At 40.9% G+C, this 17,412-nt stretch overlaps 1 protein-coding gene across 7 annotated transcripts in view; it reads left to right on the plus strand.

Annotated features, from left to right (window-relative positions):
• Nucleotides 1-17,140, plus strand: part of large2 (LARGE xylosyl- and glucuronyltransferase 2) — a 292,118-nt gene extending 274,978 nt beyond the window's left edge. For 6 of the 7 annotated variants that reach the window (XM_060923414.1, XM_060923412.1, XM_060923417.1 and 3 more), the window contains 5 exons: nucleotides 13,102-13,265; nucleotides 13,498-13,776; nucleotides 13,962-14,108; nucleotides 15,260-15,455; nucleotides 15,557-17,140. In XM_060923414.1, the coding sequence (XP_060779397.1) occupies nucleotides 13,102-13,265; nucleotides 13,498-13,776; nucleotides 13,962-14,108; nucleotides 15,260-15,455; nucleotides 15,557-15,754 (984 nt within the window). In that variant the 3' untranslated portion in view covers nucleotides 15,755-17,140. Of the gene's footprint in view, nucleotides 1-13,101; nucleotides 13,266-13,497; nucleotides 13,777-13,961; nucleotides 14,109-15,110; nucleotides 15,238-15,259; nucleotides 15,456-15,556 lie in introns of those variants that run through there. The other variant, XM_060923418.1, reaches the window with a different exon arrangement.
• The last annotated feature ends 272 nt before the right edge of the window (nucleotides 17,141-17,412 follow it).

A 17,412-nucleotide genomic window follows, 5' to 3' on the forward strand; every position in this document is an offset into this window, starting at 1 on the left:
CTAGAATGTGGAGTAGAGTTAAAGGAGAGAACCACTACTGGCAAATAGTGGTCCCATTCACCACCATTCTGATGAATTAGTTTAGCCAACTGTTCTTTTAAAGTCCTGTTAAATCTCTCAATCATTAATATCGCCAAATTGGACCAACAACTCGCTACTTGCCCCTCTCCCAGTTTACTTAAACAACGTGTTGATTTACAGACTGAATTTGATCTCATTACCACTAGTGATGCAGAGCGACTTCTCTTACGATCACGCTCCACATATTATGAACATGGCGACAAGGCAAGTCGGCTCCTGGCTCATCAACTACGTCGCCAGGCAGCCTCACGTATGATCCCTCAGATAAAAGATTCATCTGGCTCATTGCATAAGGATCCCATTACCATTAATTCTGTTTTTCACTCATTTTACTCCTCTTTATATACATCTGAATCTTCACCTGACACCACTGAAGTGAATTCATTCCTGGATAGCCTCAATTTTCCTGTGTTAAGCTTAGATGCTGCTAAAAAACTTGACTCCCCATTAACGGTAGAAGAAATCACTCTCGCTGTGAGTAGCATGCAAAATAACAAAGCTCCTGGCCCTGATGGATTCCCAGTTGAATTTTTTAAGAGATTTCAGGAAAAACTGCTCCCTTTACTGCATGCTCTTTATAAAGAATCACTGGAACATGGCACTCTCCCTCCCACTTTAAGGCAAGCCTCCATAAGTCTCCTCTTAAAAAAAGATAAGGATCCAAATCTCTGCAGCTCATACAGACCTCTCTCATTAATAAATGTAGATGCTAAGATCCTTGCTAAAGCTTTGGCCTGTCGCCTGGAAAACATTGTACCAACTATTGTCTCACATGAGCAAACTGGATTTGTTAAGGGGCGGCAGTTATTTTTTAATGTCCGCACACTCCTAAATATTATTTATTCTAAAACTACCACAACAACACCCGAAGCAGTAATCTCGGTTGATGCAGAAAAAGCTTTCGACAGGGTTGAATGGGACTATTTATTTACTATACTAAAGAAATTTGGACTGGGAAATGGGTTCATTTCATGGATACGTCTCCTTTATACATCTCCACAAGCAAGCATCTCCACTAATGGCATCCAATCCAGTTTTTTTACTCTAACCCGTGGTACCAGACAGGGGTGTCCCCTATCTCCTCTATTGTTCGCACTAGCTATAGAGCCCTTGTCAATCTTTCTGAGGTCCTCCTCAACTTTTAGAGGGATCTCACGATTGGGCACAGAATTTAAGTTGTCACTTTATGCTGATGATTTATTGTTATATGTCTCAGATCCTGTCCTTTCCATTCCCACAATTTTATCTGCTTTCCAGAGATTTGGATCATTCTCAGGCTATAAAGTGAATATCTCTAAAAGTGAATGCTATCCTATTAATGCTTCAGCATCACAGCTTACACAGTCAGATATCCCTTTTAAGATGAATCTGTCTGGCTTTAGGTATCTTGGGATCAGCGTTACTAGAACGTTAAAGTCACTTTTTTCTGCTAATTTTTTACCTTTAATGTCTAAAATTAAATCTGACTTCCAAAGATGGAGAAGCTTGCCTCTCTCGTTAATTGGAAGAATTCACGCAGTTAAAATGAACATTTTGCCCAAATTTCTATTTTTGTTCCATTGTCTCCCACTTTTCCTGCCAAAGCAGTTTTTTAAAACAATTGATCAAACTATTTCTGATTTCTTATGGTGTGGAAAGGCTCCCAGGATCCGTAAATCCATACTTCAGAGATGTAAATTCAATGGTGGATTGACACTTCCGAATTTCCAACTGTATTATTGGGCGGCACATATTCATAAAATTTCATTTTGGTTCAAATCTACCAATCTGCCATGGTGCAACTTGGAGGCACAGTCATGTGTTTCATCCTCCTTACCTGCTTTACTTACCTCTTCTATTCCATCTAACCCCTCTGGCTTTACAAATAATCAAGTGGTTCTCTCCACACTTAAAATTTGGTATCAATTTAGGAAGCACTTCAAATTTAAGTCAGCGTCTACATTAGCTCCTTTACTGAAGAATAATTTATTTCAACCTCCGTTTACAGATTCAACCTTTCTTGCATGGCATAATAAAGGCCTGAAATGTTTTAAAGACCTTTACAAGGATGGTATTTTTCGCAGCTTTATAGATCTCTCAAAAGAATTTCATCTCCCACCTTCTCATCTCTTTCGATACTTTCAAATTAGACACTGCGCTAAAGCTTTGTTTCCAGTTTTTCCTTCCTTACCGCCTACTCTACACTGGGAGGTGTTTTTAAACCGCGATCCACTTCAAAAATCATTTATTTCTAAAGTTTATAACGAACTTCTTTCTTTTGATTGCTCGCCAGTTACTAAAGTTAAGACTGCCTGGGAAGATGAACTGGATCTAAACTTGGAGGATGACTGGTGGGACACTGCTCTTAAGAAAATTCACACAAGCTCATCCTGTGCTCGTCTCACACTTATACAGTTTAAAGTACTGTTTAGAGTCCATTTTTCCAAAGCTCGATTGTCTCAAATCTATCCCAGTATTGCTGACAAATGCGACAAATGTCATGCCTCATCCTGCAATTTAACCCATATGTTCTACTCTTGTCCGCTACTCTCTTGCTTCTGGTTGAATTATTTTGATACCATGTCTAAAATACTATCAGTGACCATAAAAGTCTCCCCCCATGTTGCTATATTCGGGCTCCCAGAGGACCATAACCGGTTTACCTCTCATCAATTGGATATTTTAGCTTTTACTTCCTTACTGGCAAGACGCCACCTTCTACTCCACTGGAAGTCGACTAAAGCTCCCTCGAGTCGTCAGTGGCTCAGTGACGTCATGTCTTTTCTAAAGTTGGAAAAGATCAGATATTCAGTGAACGGTAACTCTGCTAAATTTTATAACAAGTGGCTTCCCTTTCTTACATTCTTCCACTCTCTCCAGTCTCTGCCCCCTAACTGACGGACCCTCTCGTTCCCTTTTTTTTTTTTTTTTTTTTTTTTTTTTCCCCCTTTTGGTTTTATTTGTACTGTGTAGCTTTAATATTTTAATTATTTCATAATAGAATCTCGTTATCAATTTTTATTTTTTTTTTTTTTGAATTGTGTAATGTTCTTGTTTGTATGAAAAAAAAAAATCCTAATAAAAATATTAAAAAAAAAAAAAAAAAAAAAAAAAATCTCTCAATCATCCCATTTCCACAGGGCTGGTATGGTGAGGTTCTTTTCTTTTTAATGTTTAGTCTCTGACATTGTTTGAATGATTTCTGATTCATATTGTTGTCTCTCGGCACAGTAGTGTAGTAGTTAGCACTGTCACCTCACAGCAAGAAGGTTCTGGGTTTGATCCCAGTGGCCAACGGGGGTCTTTCTGTGTGGAGTTTGCATGTTCTCCCCGTGTCTGCATGGGTTTCCTCTGGGTGCTCCATTTACCCCCATAGTCCAAAGACATGCAGGTTGGGTTAATTGGTGGCTCTAAATTGACCGTAGGTGTGAACGTGAGTGTGAATTGTTGTTTGTCTCTATGTGTCAGTCCTGCAATGATTTGGCGACTTCTCCAGGGTACCCCACCTCTCGCCCATAGTCAGCTGGGATAGGCTCCAGCTTGCCCGTGACCCTCCAGAGGATAAGCGGTTATGGATAATGTATGGATGGATTGTTGTCCCTCATCTGAAAACGGTTCTTCTGGAACTCCATGTTCAGGAACATATCTCTCACAAAGTAGTTGTGCTACTATAACAGCTTTCTGATCAGACATAGGAAAAGCATTAACATACTTTGTAAAATCATCTTGTAGTACCAGAACATACTTAGGTCCTTGTGAGGTGAATGGGAGCTCAGTAATATCTGTGCACACAAACTGGAATGGTCTCTCTGCCGGTATGGATTGCATGGGAGCTCTGTGTTGTGGTACAGGTTTTCTGTAAGCTTCACATGTGTGACACCCAGCAAAAAGGTCATCAATATCAGATCTTGGCCTGGCCAAGAGCACATAGTGATAGCTTTCTTGAATGTGTGATAAGTGCTGTAATGACCAGAACAGGGATTGCCATAAAGAACGTTCAGTCTCTGATCATTGTGGTGGAAATCAGCACCTGATACACAAGTGGCAATTGACTTTCCTGGTGCTGTGTGAGCCTTTCGACAAAGCAGGTTCAAGTTTAGGGAATTATCACCAGAGTTTTCTTTGGATTTTCCCTTTTACATGTCTGAGGCAGTGGCGTCGTTAGGCCCTATCACTCGGGGCTATAGCCCCAGGTATTTTGAGCCTAGCCCTGGGTATTTTTGCCCTCAAAAAATGTAAGAGATTAATAGAAAACAACTGACTGAAACAGATCAGAACTTGACTTGCAGCATCCAAAGATGGAGGGGGAGGGGACATAATCGAGCACTGCACAGCGCGCATTAAAAATTTTGGTAACTGCCAGCAGAAGAATAACATCAAGAAACATAAACATCAAGAGAGCACAGCCAAACATCAAGAGAGCACAGCAAAGACTGCATTTCCTGAGAGTGCTTAGGAGGCACAACACGGAAAGGAAGTTGTTGGTGGCCTTTTACCAGGTGACCATAGAGAGCCTGCTAACCTACTGCATAATGGTATGGTATGGTATACAGGCTGCTCTGCTGCAAAGAAGAAAGTGCTCCAGGGAGTGGTGAAGTCAGCAGAGAAAATAACAGGCTGCCCACTGCCCTCTCTGGAGGATATTGCCACGTCACACTACGTCAGCAGAACTACCAACATCATTAAGGACTCCACACACCCCGGCCACCACCTCTTTGAACTGTTACCCTCTGGCAGGTGTTATAAGTCGGCCAAAGCACGCACCTCCAGATTCAGAGACTTTTTTTTCCCCCCAAAGCAATTTGCACTTTAAATAATAACAAGCACAAATAAGTATACAATTCATTCATGCTGCTATGCACCTGCACTTTATTTTGATACAGATTATTTAATTCAATTTCTAGGAACACGGTTCTCATTTTATATCTTTTTTCTGCCCCGTCTTCAGTGTCTTGTGTTTCAATGTTTGCACTATAGCGTGGCAATTTTAATTTCGTTATATACATTTACAATGACAATAAAGGCAATTCATTAATTCATTCAGAACTGGTTGGAAGATGACTTCAAAAAATCAATCCACGATTGTTGGATTTTTCAAGATGAAAACAGATTGTAAGTCACTGACCGTGGGTGTATATATAGAATGTATCAACAATCTAATCTATCGAATTATGTTGATGCACAAAAACCGCTCCGTGTAGCCTGGTTATGTTGAATTTACAGTGTAGGGGTTGTATGATTAGTGTGCCAGGTGAGCTCAAAAGTTTGAGTGATTTAATGAATATCTACAGTGGTGGTCTGTTTGCCCCGACTAAGTTTATTTATCAGGTCAACAACAATTTGTTTTCATATAGATACCAATAGTTGTCATGACATAATTTAATCATATGTTTTAATGCTACATGTGGCCTATGCAGAACCAGCCAGTTGACCATACCATTGCTATATACAGTGGTGCTTGAAAGTTTGTGAACCCTTTAGAATTTTCTATACATTTCTGCATAAATATGACCTAAAACATCATCAGATTTTCATACAAGTCCTAAAAGTAGATAAAGAGAACCCAGTTAAACAAATGAAACAAAAATATTATACTTGGTCATTTATTTATTGAGGAAAATGATCCAATATTACATATCTGTGGGTGGCAAAAGTATGTGAACCTTTGCTTTCAGTATCTGGTGTGACCCCCTTGTGCAGCAATAACTGCAACTAAACATTTCCGGTAACTGTTGATCAGTTCTGCACTATGGCTTGGAGGAATTTTAGCCCATTCCTCCGTACAGAACAGCTTCAACTCTGGGATGTTGGTGGGTTTCCTCACATGAACTGCTCGCTTGAGGTCCTTACACAACATTTCGATTGGATTAAAGTCAGGACTTTGACTTGGCCATTCCAAAACATTAACTTTATTCTTCTTTAACCATTCTTTGGTAGAACGACTTGTGTGCTTAGGGTCGTTGTCTTGCTGCATGACCCAACTTCTCTTGAGATTCAGTTCATGGACAGATGTCCTGACATTTTCCTTTAGAATTTGCTGGTATAATCCAGAATTCATTGTTCCATCAATGATGCCAAGCTGTCCTGGCCCAGATGCAGCAAAACAGGCCCAAACCATGATACTACCACCATCATGTTTCACAGGTGGGATAAGGTTCTTATGCTGGAATGCAGTGTTTTCCTTTCTCCAAACAACACTTCTCATTTAAACCAAAAAGTTCTATTTTGGTCTCATCTGTCTACAAAACATTTTTCCAATAGCCTTCTGGCTTGTCCACGTGATCTTTAGCAAATTGCAGATGAGCAGCCATGTTCTTTTTGGAGAGCAGTGGCTTTCTCCTTGCAACCCTGCCATGCACACCATTGTTGTTCAGTGTTCTCCTGATTGTGGACTCATGAACATTAACATTAGCCAATGTGAGCGAGGCCTTCAGTTGTTTAGAAATTACCCTGGGGTGCTTTGTGACCTCACCGACTATTACACGCCTCACTCTTGGAGTGATCTTTGTTGGTCGACCACTCCTGGGGAGGGTAACAATGGTCTTGAATTTCCTCCATTTGTACACAATCTATCTGACTGTGGATTGGTGGAGTCCAAACTCTTTCGAGATGGTTTTATAAGCTTTTCCAGCCTGATGAGCATCAACAACGCTTTTTCTGAGGTCCTCAGAAATCTCCTTTGTTCATGCCATGATACACTTCCACAAACATGTGTTGTGAAGATCAGACTTTGATAGATCCCTGTTCTTTCAATAAAACAGGGTGCCTACTCACACCTGATTGTCATCCCATTGATTGAAAACACCTGACTCTAATTTCACCTTCAAAGTAACTGCTAATCCTAGAGGTTCACATACTTTTGCCACTCACAGATATGTAATATTGGATCATTTTCCTCAATAAATAAATGACCAAGTATAATATTTTTGTCTCATTTGTTTTACTGGGTTCTCTTTATCTATTTTTAGGACTTGTGTGAAAATCTGATGATGTTTTAGTTCATATTTATGCAGAAATATAGATCATTCTAAAGGGTTCACAAACTTTCAAGCACTACTGTAGCTTTGGCATATTAGTCACATATAGTGATAAAGTAGCCCCCCTATTTAATATTAATGTCAACATAAATTGGTGTTGTCCAGACACCACAAATGAGCTGCTGCAGTCAACTGAGCCTGGATGCATTGAAGAAAATTGTATTTATGAGTGTATGTGTGTGAGAGAAACTTAGAAGACATATTTATATGATCATAGTCTTGTGAGATGGGCTGTCATCTGGGATTTTGAATGTTGTAATATAATAATGTAGCTTAGAATTAGTCTTTATGGTCCTATTAATATTCAATTGACACATATCTCAGTTTCCTGCGACATTATGGATGTTGATGATAACTTAATAATTAGGAGACAGAAACTGAAACGAAGTACATAAATTTACAACCCCGATTCCAAAAAAGTTGGGACAAAGTACAAATTGTAAATAAAAACAATTCAATAATTTACAAATCTCAAAAACTGATATTGTATTCACAATAGAACATAGACGACATATCAAATGTCGAAAGTGAGACATTTTGAAATTTCATGCCAAATATTGGCTCATTTGAAATTTCATGACAGCAACACATCTCAAAAAAGTTGGGACAGGGGCAATAAGAGGCTGGAAAAGTTAAAGGTACAAAAAAGGAACAGCTGGAGGACCAAATTGCAACTCATTAGGTCAATTGGCAATAGGTCATTAACATGACTGGGTATAAAAAGAGCATCTTGGAGTGGCAGCGGCTCTCAGAAGTAAAGATGGGAAGAGGATCACCAATCCCCCTAATTCTGCGCTGACAAATAGTGCAGCAATATCAGAAAGGAGTTCGACAGTGTAAAATTGCAAAGAGTTTGAACATATCATCTACAGTGCATAATATCGTCAAAAGATTCAGAGAATCTGGAAGAATCTCTGTGCGTAAGGGTCAAAGCCGGAAAACCATACCGGGTGCCCGTGATCTTCGGGCCCTTAGACGGCACTGCATCACATACAGGCATGCTTCTGTATTGGAAATCACAAAATGGGCTCAGGAATATTTCCACAGAACATTATCTGTGAACACAATTCACCGTGCCATCTGCCGTTGCCAGCTAAAACTCTATAGTTCAAAGAAGAAGCCGTATCTAAACACGATCCAGAAGCGCAGACATCTTCTCTGGGCCAAGGCTCATTTAAAATGGACTGTGGCAAAGTGGAAAACTGTTCTGTGGTCAGACAAATCAAAATTTGAAGTTCTTTATGGAAATCAGGGACGCCGTGTCATTCGGACTAAAGAGGAGAAGGACGACCCAAGTTGTTATCAGCGCTCAGTTCAGAAGCCTGCATCTCTGATGGTATGGGGTTGCATTAGTGCGTGTGGCATGGGCAGCTTACACATCTGGAAAGACACCATCAATGCTGAAAGGTATATCCAGGTTCTAGAGCAGCATATGCTCCCATCCAGACGACGTCTCTTTCAGGGAAGACCTTGCATTTTCCAACATGACAATGCCAAACCACATACTGCATCAATTACAGCATCATGGCTGCGTAGAAGAAGGGTCCGGGTACTGAACTGGCCAGCCTGCAGTCCAGATCTTTCACCCATAAAAAATATTTGGCACATCATAAAATGGAAGATACGACAAAAAAGACCTAAGACAGTTGAGCAACTAGAATCCTACGTTAGACAAGAATGGGTTAACATTCCTATCCCTAAACTTGAGCAACTTGTCTCCTCAGTCCCCAGACGTTTACAGACTGTTGTAAAGAGAAAAGGGGATGTCTCACAGTGGTAAACATGGCCTTGTCCCAACTTTTTTGAGATGTGTTGTTGTCATGAAATTTAAAAATCACCTAATTTTTCTCTTTAAATGATACATTTTCTCAGTGTAAACATTTGATCTGTCATCTATGTTCTGTTCTGAATAAAATATGGAATTTTGAAACTTCCACATCATTGCATTCCGTTTTTATTTACAATTTGTACTTTGTCCCAACTTTTTTGGAATCGGGGTTGTAAAAAGAGCAGTGCAAAAATCACTAATAAAGATGTTATAACCTTTGAATGTGTGGTTGATAATATTTTATGTAATGTTAGATATAACCTCGCCAATCTATCTATGCCAATCTCCCTTAAAAATACAAGCCCCAGGAAAACTTGACTTAGCCCCTGGTCTTTTCAATAGCAAGAAACACCCTTGGTCTGAAGTAAGGTCATTTGTTGTTCTGTACCCATCTGTATACTTCTGAGAGAATGGGGTCTGAAAGTTGTTCAGCCACCATGTCATTACTTTGATCAGAAAGTGTGTGTTGGAATAAAACCTGAGTTGTTGTGCTGATGACTGAAGAAGGCTGCACTGTCGGATTGTGCAACTCTGTAACTGGTTGCAGTGTTTCCAGTTTAATAGGCAAGGAGAAGTTGTCCTGGGATGGAAGCGTTGTTTCTCCTGGGACCGCTGGGTCTTGTTGTGAGAGGGGAATCCGTGACGTAGCATCAGCGTTTGTGCATTTCTTTCCTTCCTTATGTATTACTGTCCATTGATATGAATCCAACTCCAAAGCCCAACAACCTCATCATCCTGTGGAGTTGTGTGTGACATTTAGTTTCCATAGACTGAGGAGTGGATGGTGATCTGTGATGATTGTAAATGGATTACAACTCAAGTAGAGTCTGAAGTGTCTGACAGACCAGACAATGGCCCTAATTTCTTTGTCATATGTGGACCACTTCTTTTCTGTGCAGGTCAGAATATGACTTACATATGCTATAACCCATTCTTTCCCTTTTTGAACCTGAGAGAGGGGAAATTAGTGCACGTTTCAGTGTCAGGAATGCAGTTGAGCACTCTGTGGTCCATTCAAATGGCGCCTGTTTTTGTCTGAGTCTGTGAAGAGGATACTTCACAGACTCAGACAATGCATACTTGTGCACAAAATGTCTTTAATAAGAACACAATCCCAGAAATGCTCGTACATCAGGAGGTGATCTTGGGACAGACCACTCACATGTATACTGGCTGTTAACAGGGTCCAGTGCCAGTCTATCACGTGAAATAAAGTGTCCCATATACTTGACTGCAGATTTGTAGAACTCACATTTCTTTGAATTCAATTTCAAATCTGCTTGTCTGAATCATATGGGAATGTCTGTCAGGCTTTGAAGATGATCATCAATGTCCCGTCCCATACAAATGATGTCACCAAGCTAAATGACACATGTTGTCCAATGGAGACCGCTCAGAAAAAGCTCCATTAGCTTCTGAAAAGTAGGCGGTGAGTTCTTTAGACCCATGGGCATCACTTTGAATTGGTAAAGACCATCACCTGTTGGAAATGCTGTTTTGGGTCTGTCTGCAGGATTCAGTTCAACTTGCCAGTATTCACTTGACATGTACATGGTGGAGTAAAACTGAGAGCCAGATAGTGCATCCAAATTATCAGCGACTCTCGAAAGAGGATGTGCATCAGTTATGGTAACGGATTTCAGTTTTCTGAAATTGACATAAAATCGATATGTGCTATCTTTCTTTTTCACCATGACCACTGGGTTGGTCCAGGGGCTTGTACTGTCCTCAGTGAGATCCTGAGCTTTAAGCTCCTCCACCTAATGGTGGATTTCTGCTTTTATGGAAGGAGAAGTGTGATAGACTCGTTGTGAGATGGGAGTGTCACAGCTAGTTGTAATTTTGTGTATGACTAGGTGTGTCCTTCCATGTGTCATTGGCTTGTGAGCAAGACTTAGTTGGCTCAATCTTAGTCAATTTAAGTCCAAAGGATCACATGTGACACCAGTGAGAGGAACAAATTGCTTTACAATGGGCTTTTTGTGAAGAGCAGTGGTAGAAATCTTAAAATCCTCACTGATAATCGAAATGTCTGCTCCAGTGTCAACAAAATCATGCACAACAGTGTCCTCAATCACAACTGACACACATCTTTTTGACACATCAATCTCAGGTAAACAGTCTCTGGTAAAGTCAGTAGGTGGGGCATTAATGTCCTGATGGGTCTGAGTAAAGTCTGTAGCTGGCAATTGGCCCTCATTGTCAACTACTTGTAGCTTACTTTGTCGATGTGATAAGGAGAATGGAACCATATATATCCAGGACTTGGAGATCGATGAGAGGGATGTCTGTCCTTATGGTGCTCAGGAGAGTGGCCACACTTGGCATAGTCCCTGGGTTATGGGCTGTAGCCACGTGCATGGCACTTAGAGGATCCAAAACATGTGTGAGAACCTTGTCTGTTATACCAGTCTCTTACATGCCTGGGAGATCTGTAGGAGCTATCTTGGGCTGAATATCTGTCATAAGAAGAGTCTCTATAGTTGCTTCTGTCTGAAGAATAGTACTGACTGCGGCCTCGTCCACAATCAGGAGTGGGGCTCCACTGATGAAATCTGTAATGAGATGAGCTGTGTCATGTATTTCGTAGCTGGCTTTGCGCCTCTAGCAGTAACTGGTCAACTCTTTCTGAAAGTTTCTCCAGTGTCCTTTGCATTTTCTGGAGGTCATCTGAGGTGGCAGAGTGGACACCGAGAGAGGTAGAAGATGCAAGAAGGTGAGTTGGTGCAAAGGGAGGAACAATAGGTGAAACAGGTACTTGAGAAAAACACTGCAGAGTGTTTGCTAGCATGATGTGCTGTCTCAATCTGTAGTGCAAATTTAAGAGCAGACTCGAGTGTTGTTACACCCTGTTCATGACAATGCAGCTGCAGATAAGGCTCAATTCCTGCAATGAAGCATCTGAATTTTCCTCCATCTTTAGCATTTTGTCCATATGTGGGGAAAAGCTTTCTCCACTAGACAGTTAATTTCAGCAGCAAATACTGGGAGGGCCTCACCAGGCAGGCAAGGGTGTGCATTGACATAACTTTGAAATGTAGACAGATAAGCAATCTGTCCAAAACCAGCTTTCAGTTTTTCTTTCACTGCAGTATAGTCAGATTTTGTATCATCAGATAGGCTATCCCGGTAACTAAAAGCAGTCCCACTCAGGTGTGTCAGCAGCAGATTAGCCGGACTGTCTTTGTCATAATTAGAGGTAGCCTCTACAGCCACTTCAAAATGTCTGCACCATTTTGAAAAGTCTTCTTTTCAATCTCCTATGAAAACATGCAAAAAATCTCCTTTTCAATATTGTGAAATAACATGGTTTGAGCCAGGATGAAGGGGCAGTTCGTTCCAAAAATTATTCTGACTGGCCATGGTTAATTACAGCTACCACCCGGCATGATTTTAAAAGTACACTGCGAGTTCAAAATGGGCGTACGCAACTTAACGGCCTCAGCTTTGGTGAGCTAGGCAAGTCCATAATCCAGAGTAGCATGAACAACTGTACCATGCGATGATCCCTCAGTGGCATGAAGAGGCGTGAAAAGCTCCATGGAGAGCAGCAAACAAACAAAAAAAAAATATCCACAATGCCTGTCTTGGTACTCACAGGCAGTTACAGTAGCTTGATAATCCCTGCCAAAAGTCAAAACTCCAGAGACAAGCACTCCACAAACCCGCTGCCAGCAGTGTAACACGCCTTTCTCTAGGTTGCTTTTAAAAGTTCACTTCAGGTCATCGGAGAAGGGAAAACATGGGGACAGCTTTTCTGCTCACTCAATTCACTTTAATGTCCGCCACACCCATAAGACAACTGACAACTCAACAACATGATACATGACCTCCTTATCTAACACCATGTCATTCCGCCAACCTTAACCATCACTAACCTTACAGGCAAGGTGTACCATATTAAGTAGTTCCTGATCTAAATGAAGGAACAGAACACAACCTCCACATACACTATGCAGTATGTGCTGTGATTGCCATTAATGAAATTATACCAACTTGTTCATTAAAAGAGGAAAATTAGATAATTCACCAAACAAATTACACAAAAATAAATCTCATACAATATTTTAAGCCATTGGTTATCCTTTTAACTGCATTCACTCACATTCATCCACATTCATCATTGAGTTGACATTAAACACCGTCAAAAATTTTGTTTGAACTCCTGTCTTCCAGCTTCAGAAAGCACTAGAGGAGCTGGATGAGGATGACCAGTGCTATGATTTCAGGCGTGAGCGAATCATGGTGCACCGCTTACACCTTTATTTCTTGGAGTATGAATACACATCGTCCGAGGATGATGCGGACGTCACTCTGGTGGCCCAACTGTCAATGGACAGGTGAGAAAGGCTCTGACAGAGCTCAGTGTTTATACTCTTACATGGATTCACATGAGTTGTTAAGGTTTGATTAGAGTACAACATTTTCTAAGGCACTCTTAAAAGGGTTGTGATTGGATTTGGAGGTTTTAGAAGTTGCTATTTTCTGGCTCAGCTTAAAAAGCAGCTAATCCACACTGACAATCTGTCTGGCATAATTCATTCCATAGCTGTAATGTTTGTTTCTGTGCAGACTGCAGATGCTGGAGGCCATCTGTAAACACTGGGAGGGACCCATCAGTTTGGCACTCTATATGTCGGATGCCGAGGCTCAGCAGTTCTTACGCTATGCACAGGCCTCTGAGGTCCTCAAAAACCGCAAGAACGTGGGATACCACATTGTCTACAAAGAGGGCCAGTTCTACCCTGTTAATCTGGTTCGCAATGTGGCTCTCCGTAATGCCAAAACCCCTTACGTCTTTCTGACCGACATAGATTTCCTCCCTATGTACGGACTGTATGATTACCTCAGGTGAGTCAGTAAAGATTTCTTACCGAAGAGGGTTCCTGATTCACAAAACATTCCAAGTAGAACTTCGAGGAACCCTTTTTTTCAGGTTCTTAATTGAACAGTGTTCTATAGCTTTGCTATACCATGCTAGTAACAAAAATACCATCTTGCATTACTAATTTGTCTGTTTCAATTGTCTTTTTTAGAAAAACCATTGTCCAGTTGGACATGGCCAACACCAAAAAGGCTCTGGTGGTGCCAGCCTTTGAGACTCTGAGATATCGCCTGTCCTTTCCAAAATCCAAAGCTGAACTGCTATCCATGCTAGACATGGGGACTCTCTATACTTTCAGGTATATTGACCAGCAGTAGTCTTAACTGGCCATAGTACTGAAAGTTGAAGTCATCCATAGCTTTATTTAGATTTAAACCAGTAGTGGGCATGACATAAACAAGAAAGTTTGTTTATATATATATATATATATATCTCATCTCATCTCATTATCTCTAGCCGCTTTATCCTTCTACAGGGTCGCAGGCAAGCTGGAGCCTATCCCAGCTGACTACGGGCGAAAGGCGGGGTACACCCTGGACAAGTCGCCAGGTCATCGCAGGGCTGACACATAGACACAGACAACCATTCACACTCACATTCACACCTACGGTCAATTTAGAGTCACCGGTTGACCTAACCTGCATGTCTTTGGACTGTGGGGGAAACCGGAGCACCCGGAGGAAACCCACGCGGACACGGGGAGAACATGCAAACTCCACACAGAAAGGCCCTCGCCGGCCCCGGGGCTCGAACCCAGGACCTTCTTGCTGTGAGGCGACAGCGCTAACCACTACACCACCGTGCCGCCCTATATATATATATATATATATATATATATATATATATATATATATACTCACTATCTGTAGCTGCTTATCCTGTACAGGGTCGCAGGCAAGCTGGAGCCTATCCCAGCTGACTATGGGCAAGAGGCAGGGTATACCCTGGACAAGGATGAAGGAATGACCTAATAGGTCTTTCTTTGTCCTGCAAGCTTCATATCGGATGCTCTATGAAATTTATATTATATGTTTATTCTAAATAAAGTATTTGGATTTGGTTACATCCAGTATGCATCTTTAAATTCAAGCACATAAGGGCATAAGGGTTCCTGGTTTGATACTGTGCTTGGGTCACTGTCTGTGTGGAGTTCCTCTACGTGTTCACACAGGGTCTCCAGTTTCCTCCCACTGTCCAAAAGCATGCAGGTAGGCAGATTGCCTATGCTAAATTGCCCCTCGGGGTGTGTGTGTGTGTGTGTGTGTGTGTGTGTGTGTGTGTGTGTGTGTGTGTGTTTTAGGTGGACTGACATCCAATCCAGGATGAATTATCTCACTATGTGCCAAGTGTTACCAGGATAGACTCCAGATTCACTGTGACCCTGACCAAAATAAAGCAGTTACTGAAGATGAATGAATGAATAATGTTTGGTTATCTTCTGACTGGCAGGTACCATGTTTGGACCAAGGGACACGCACCAACCAACTATGCCAAATGGAGGACTGCCACTACACCTTACAAGGTGGAGTGGGAGGCAGACTTTGAGCCCTACGTGGTGGTCAGGCAAGATTGCCCTGAGTATGACCAGAGATTTGTGGGCTTTGGCTGGAACAAAGTCTCCCACATCATGGAACTTGATGCACTGGTAAGTTGTCTTTAAAGTTGCATTGCCAGTTTAAGAGTCCACATGAATCCTTGTTGGCTGTTGGTCAAATTAGTTACAGAGCACTCTTGGTTCTCAAACAGGAATATGACCTGATGGTATTACCAAATGCCTTCATGATCCACATGCCCCATGCGCCCAGTTTTGACATTTCAAAGTTTCGCTCCAGTCTGAGTTACCGGTTCTGCTTGACGACTCTGAAGGATGAGTTCCATCAAGATCTCTCCAGAAAGTATGGTGCTGCTGCTCTGAAGTACCTCACTGCTCAGAGGAACATTTGAATTCAGCCCTTAGGGTATGTCCATGCACAGCAGGGACACCTCTAATCTGTTCCTGGAGGCCTATTGGCCGCATGCTGCTCTCAGACATGTTGATGTGTCCAATGTGTTTAACTATCCTTTCATATATCTGCATTTCTATGAGATCTACTGGACGCAGATCAGACTGACTGGAGCTTTAAACCTTGTTTTTGAACATAGTTGTCACATTCAAGACTCAAAACAGTGATGTCAGCACTATCCCCAGTTATGTCAAATTAAGACTGAGTGAAACCCAAAACAAGATGGCTACTGTTGTTTAGCAGTGTTAATTGAAGTCTACTGTATGTTTATTCTTAAAGGTCTGGCTAACTACTTGCTTAAACACAAAAGAGATCTTGATCAAGGTATTTTTTTGACAATCAGGGCTTTCTCTCGGCGAAGTATAAACAGCTTATTTGGGGATTTAAGTAGAGTTGGAGAAAAGACGTGAACTGTGTAAAGCCTCTTTTATTTTGGACAGGGCATCACAACTGGAAGAAGAGATGAAGCCTTATGAATCCCTCACTATTTAAGATATTTATGGTTTTGGTTTCTTTTTAAATGATATGGCCAATGAACTACGGTATGGGTTTTGACTTAAAATATGTTTTGATTTTAAGATTATGAGAACAAAAAGATGTCACATTATTTTTTCATTTCTGCAAACGGAGTACTTTAGGTGAGTGAGAGAACGAATGCTTGATGGAGACACATAACTTGAGTGAGGATATTGGCTTATTTGCTTTCCATTAGGCATGACAGGTTGTCTGGACATGTGTGTTATTGCTGCATTTAGGACTGTCACTTAATTGTCATGTTTTGGCATGCATATTCCATATCCAGCACTGTAGCATCTCAACAGCTTTTATCTCAAACTGACTCTGACCACTATACATTTAACAAAATGTTTAAATAAGAATATATCTATCAAATACTATGAGTGATCCACACCAGGGACCATCAAATGACCCCTCAACTGTTGAATTAAATTGTATTATTTACTAATGGTCATTGCTAAAATCCTGGAAAGTACTGTATATGTCAAACTGTAATACAGTTACAAAATATGATTGTGGAAACCCTATGAAAGTAATGCTAACTGTTTGGTGGGGAAAATGTGGGAGGTACATCACTGGCTCATTACAGTTCATCTATCTCACATCATGCACCCTCCACTACTGCAAACACTGCAGTACATGTCTGCAGTACATGCCTGTGCCTTTGCTGTATTGTGAAACTGGATATTGATTGTACTATTGTACATGTCAGCGGGGCCTGTGAGAGGTACTCTATTTATTATTGACTTAAATCAATCATATTTTTCTATGTAGGGGTTAAGTGCTTTAAATAAATTTGCCCTTTTTCTAAGACAGTTGACAAGAGTTGTTATTTTTCAAAGTGTGTATATCAATACTTAAGTTTAAATGTGCTGATTTTTGCAGATTGACAGACATGGTAAAAGTAAGCAAATAAATTTGTACAATCCAAGCACAAGCTAGAAAAAAATTATATGCTAGGAACAGGTGCCAACATTTATGGTTTAGCAGTAGCATTTATGATATTTGACCTCTTGCTATGATGATAAGGACACCAGAAAAGTATGCTTTTTTTTTGTTGTCTTTTCAGCTAACACAACTATT

Source organism: Neoarius graeffei, chromosome 6 (genome assembly GCF_027579695.1).
Source record: "Neoarius graeffei isolate fNeoGra1 chromosome 6, fNeoGra1.pri, whole genome shotgun sequence".
Classification (NCBI taxonomy): Eukaryota; Metazoa; Chordata; class Actinopteri; order Siluriformes; family Ariidae; genus Neoarius; species Neoarius graeffei.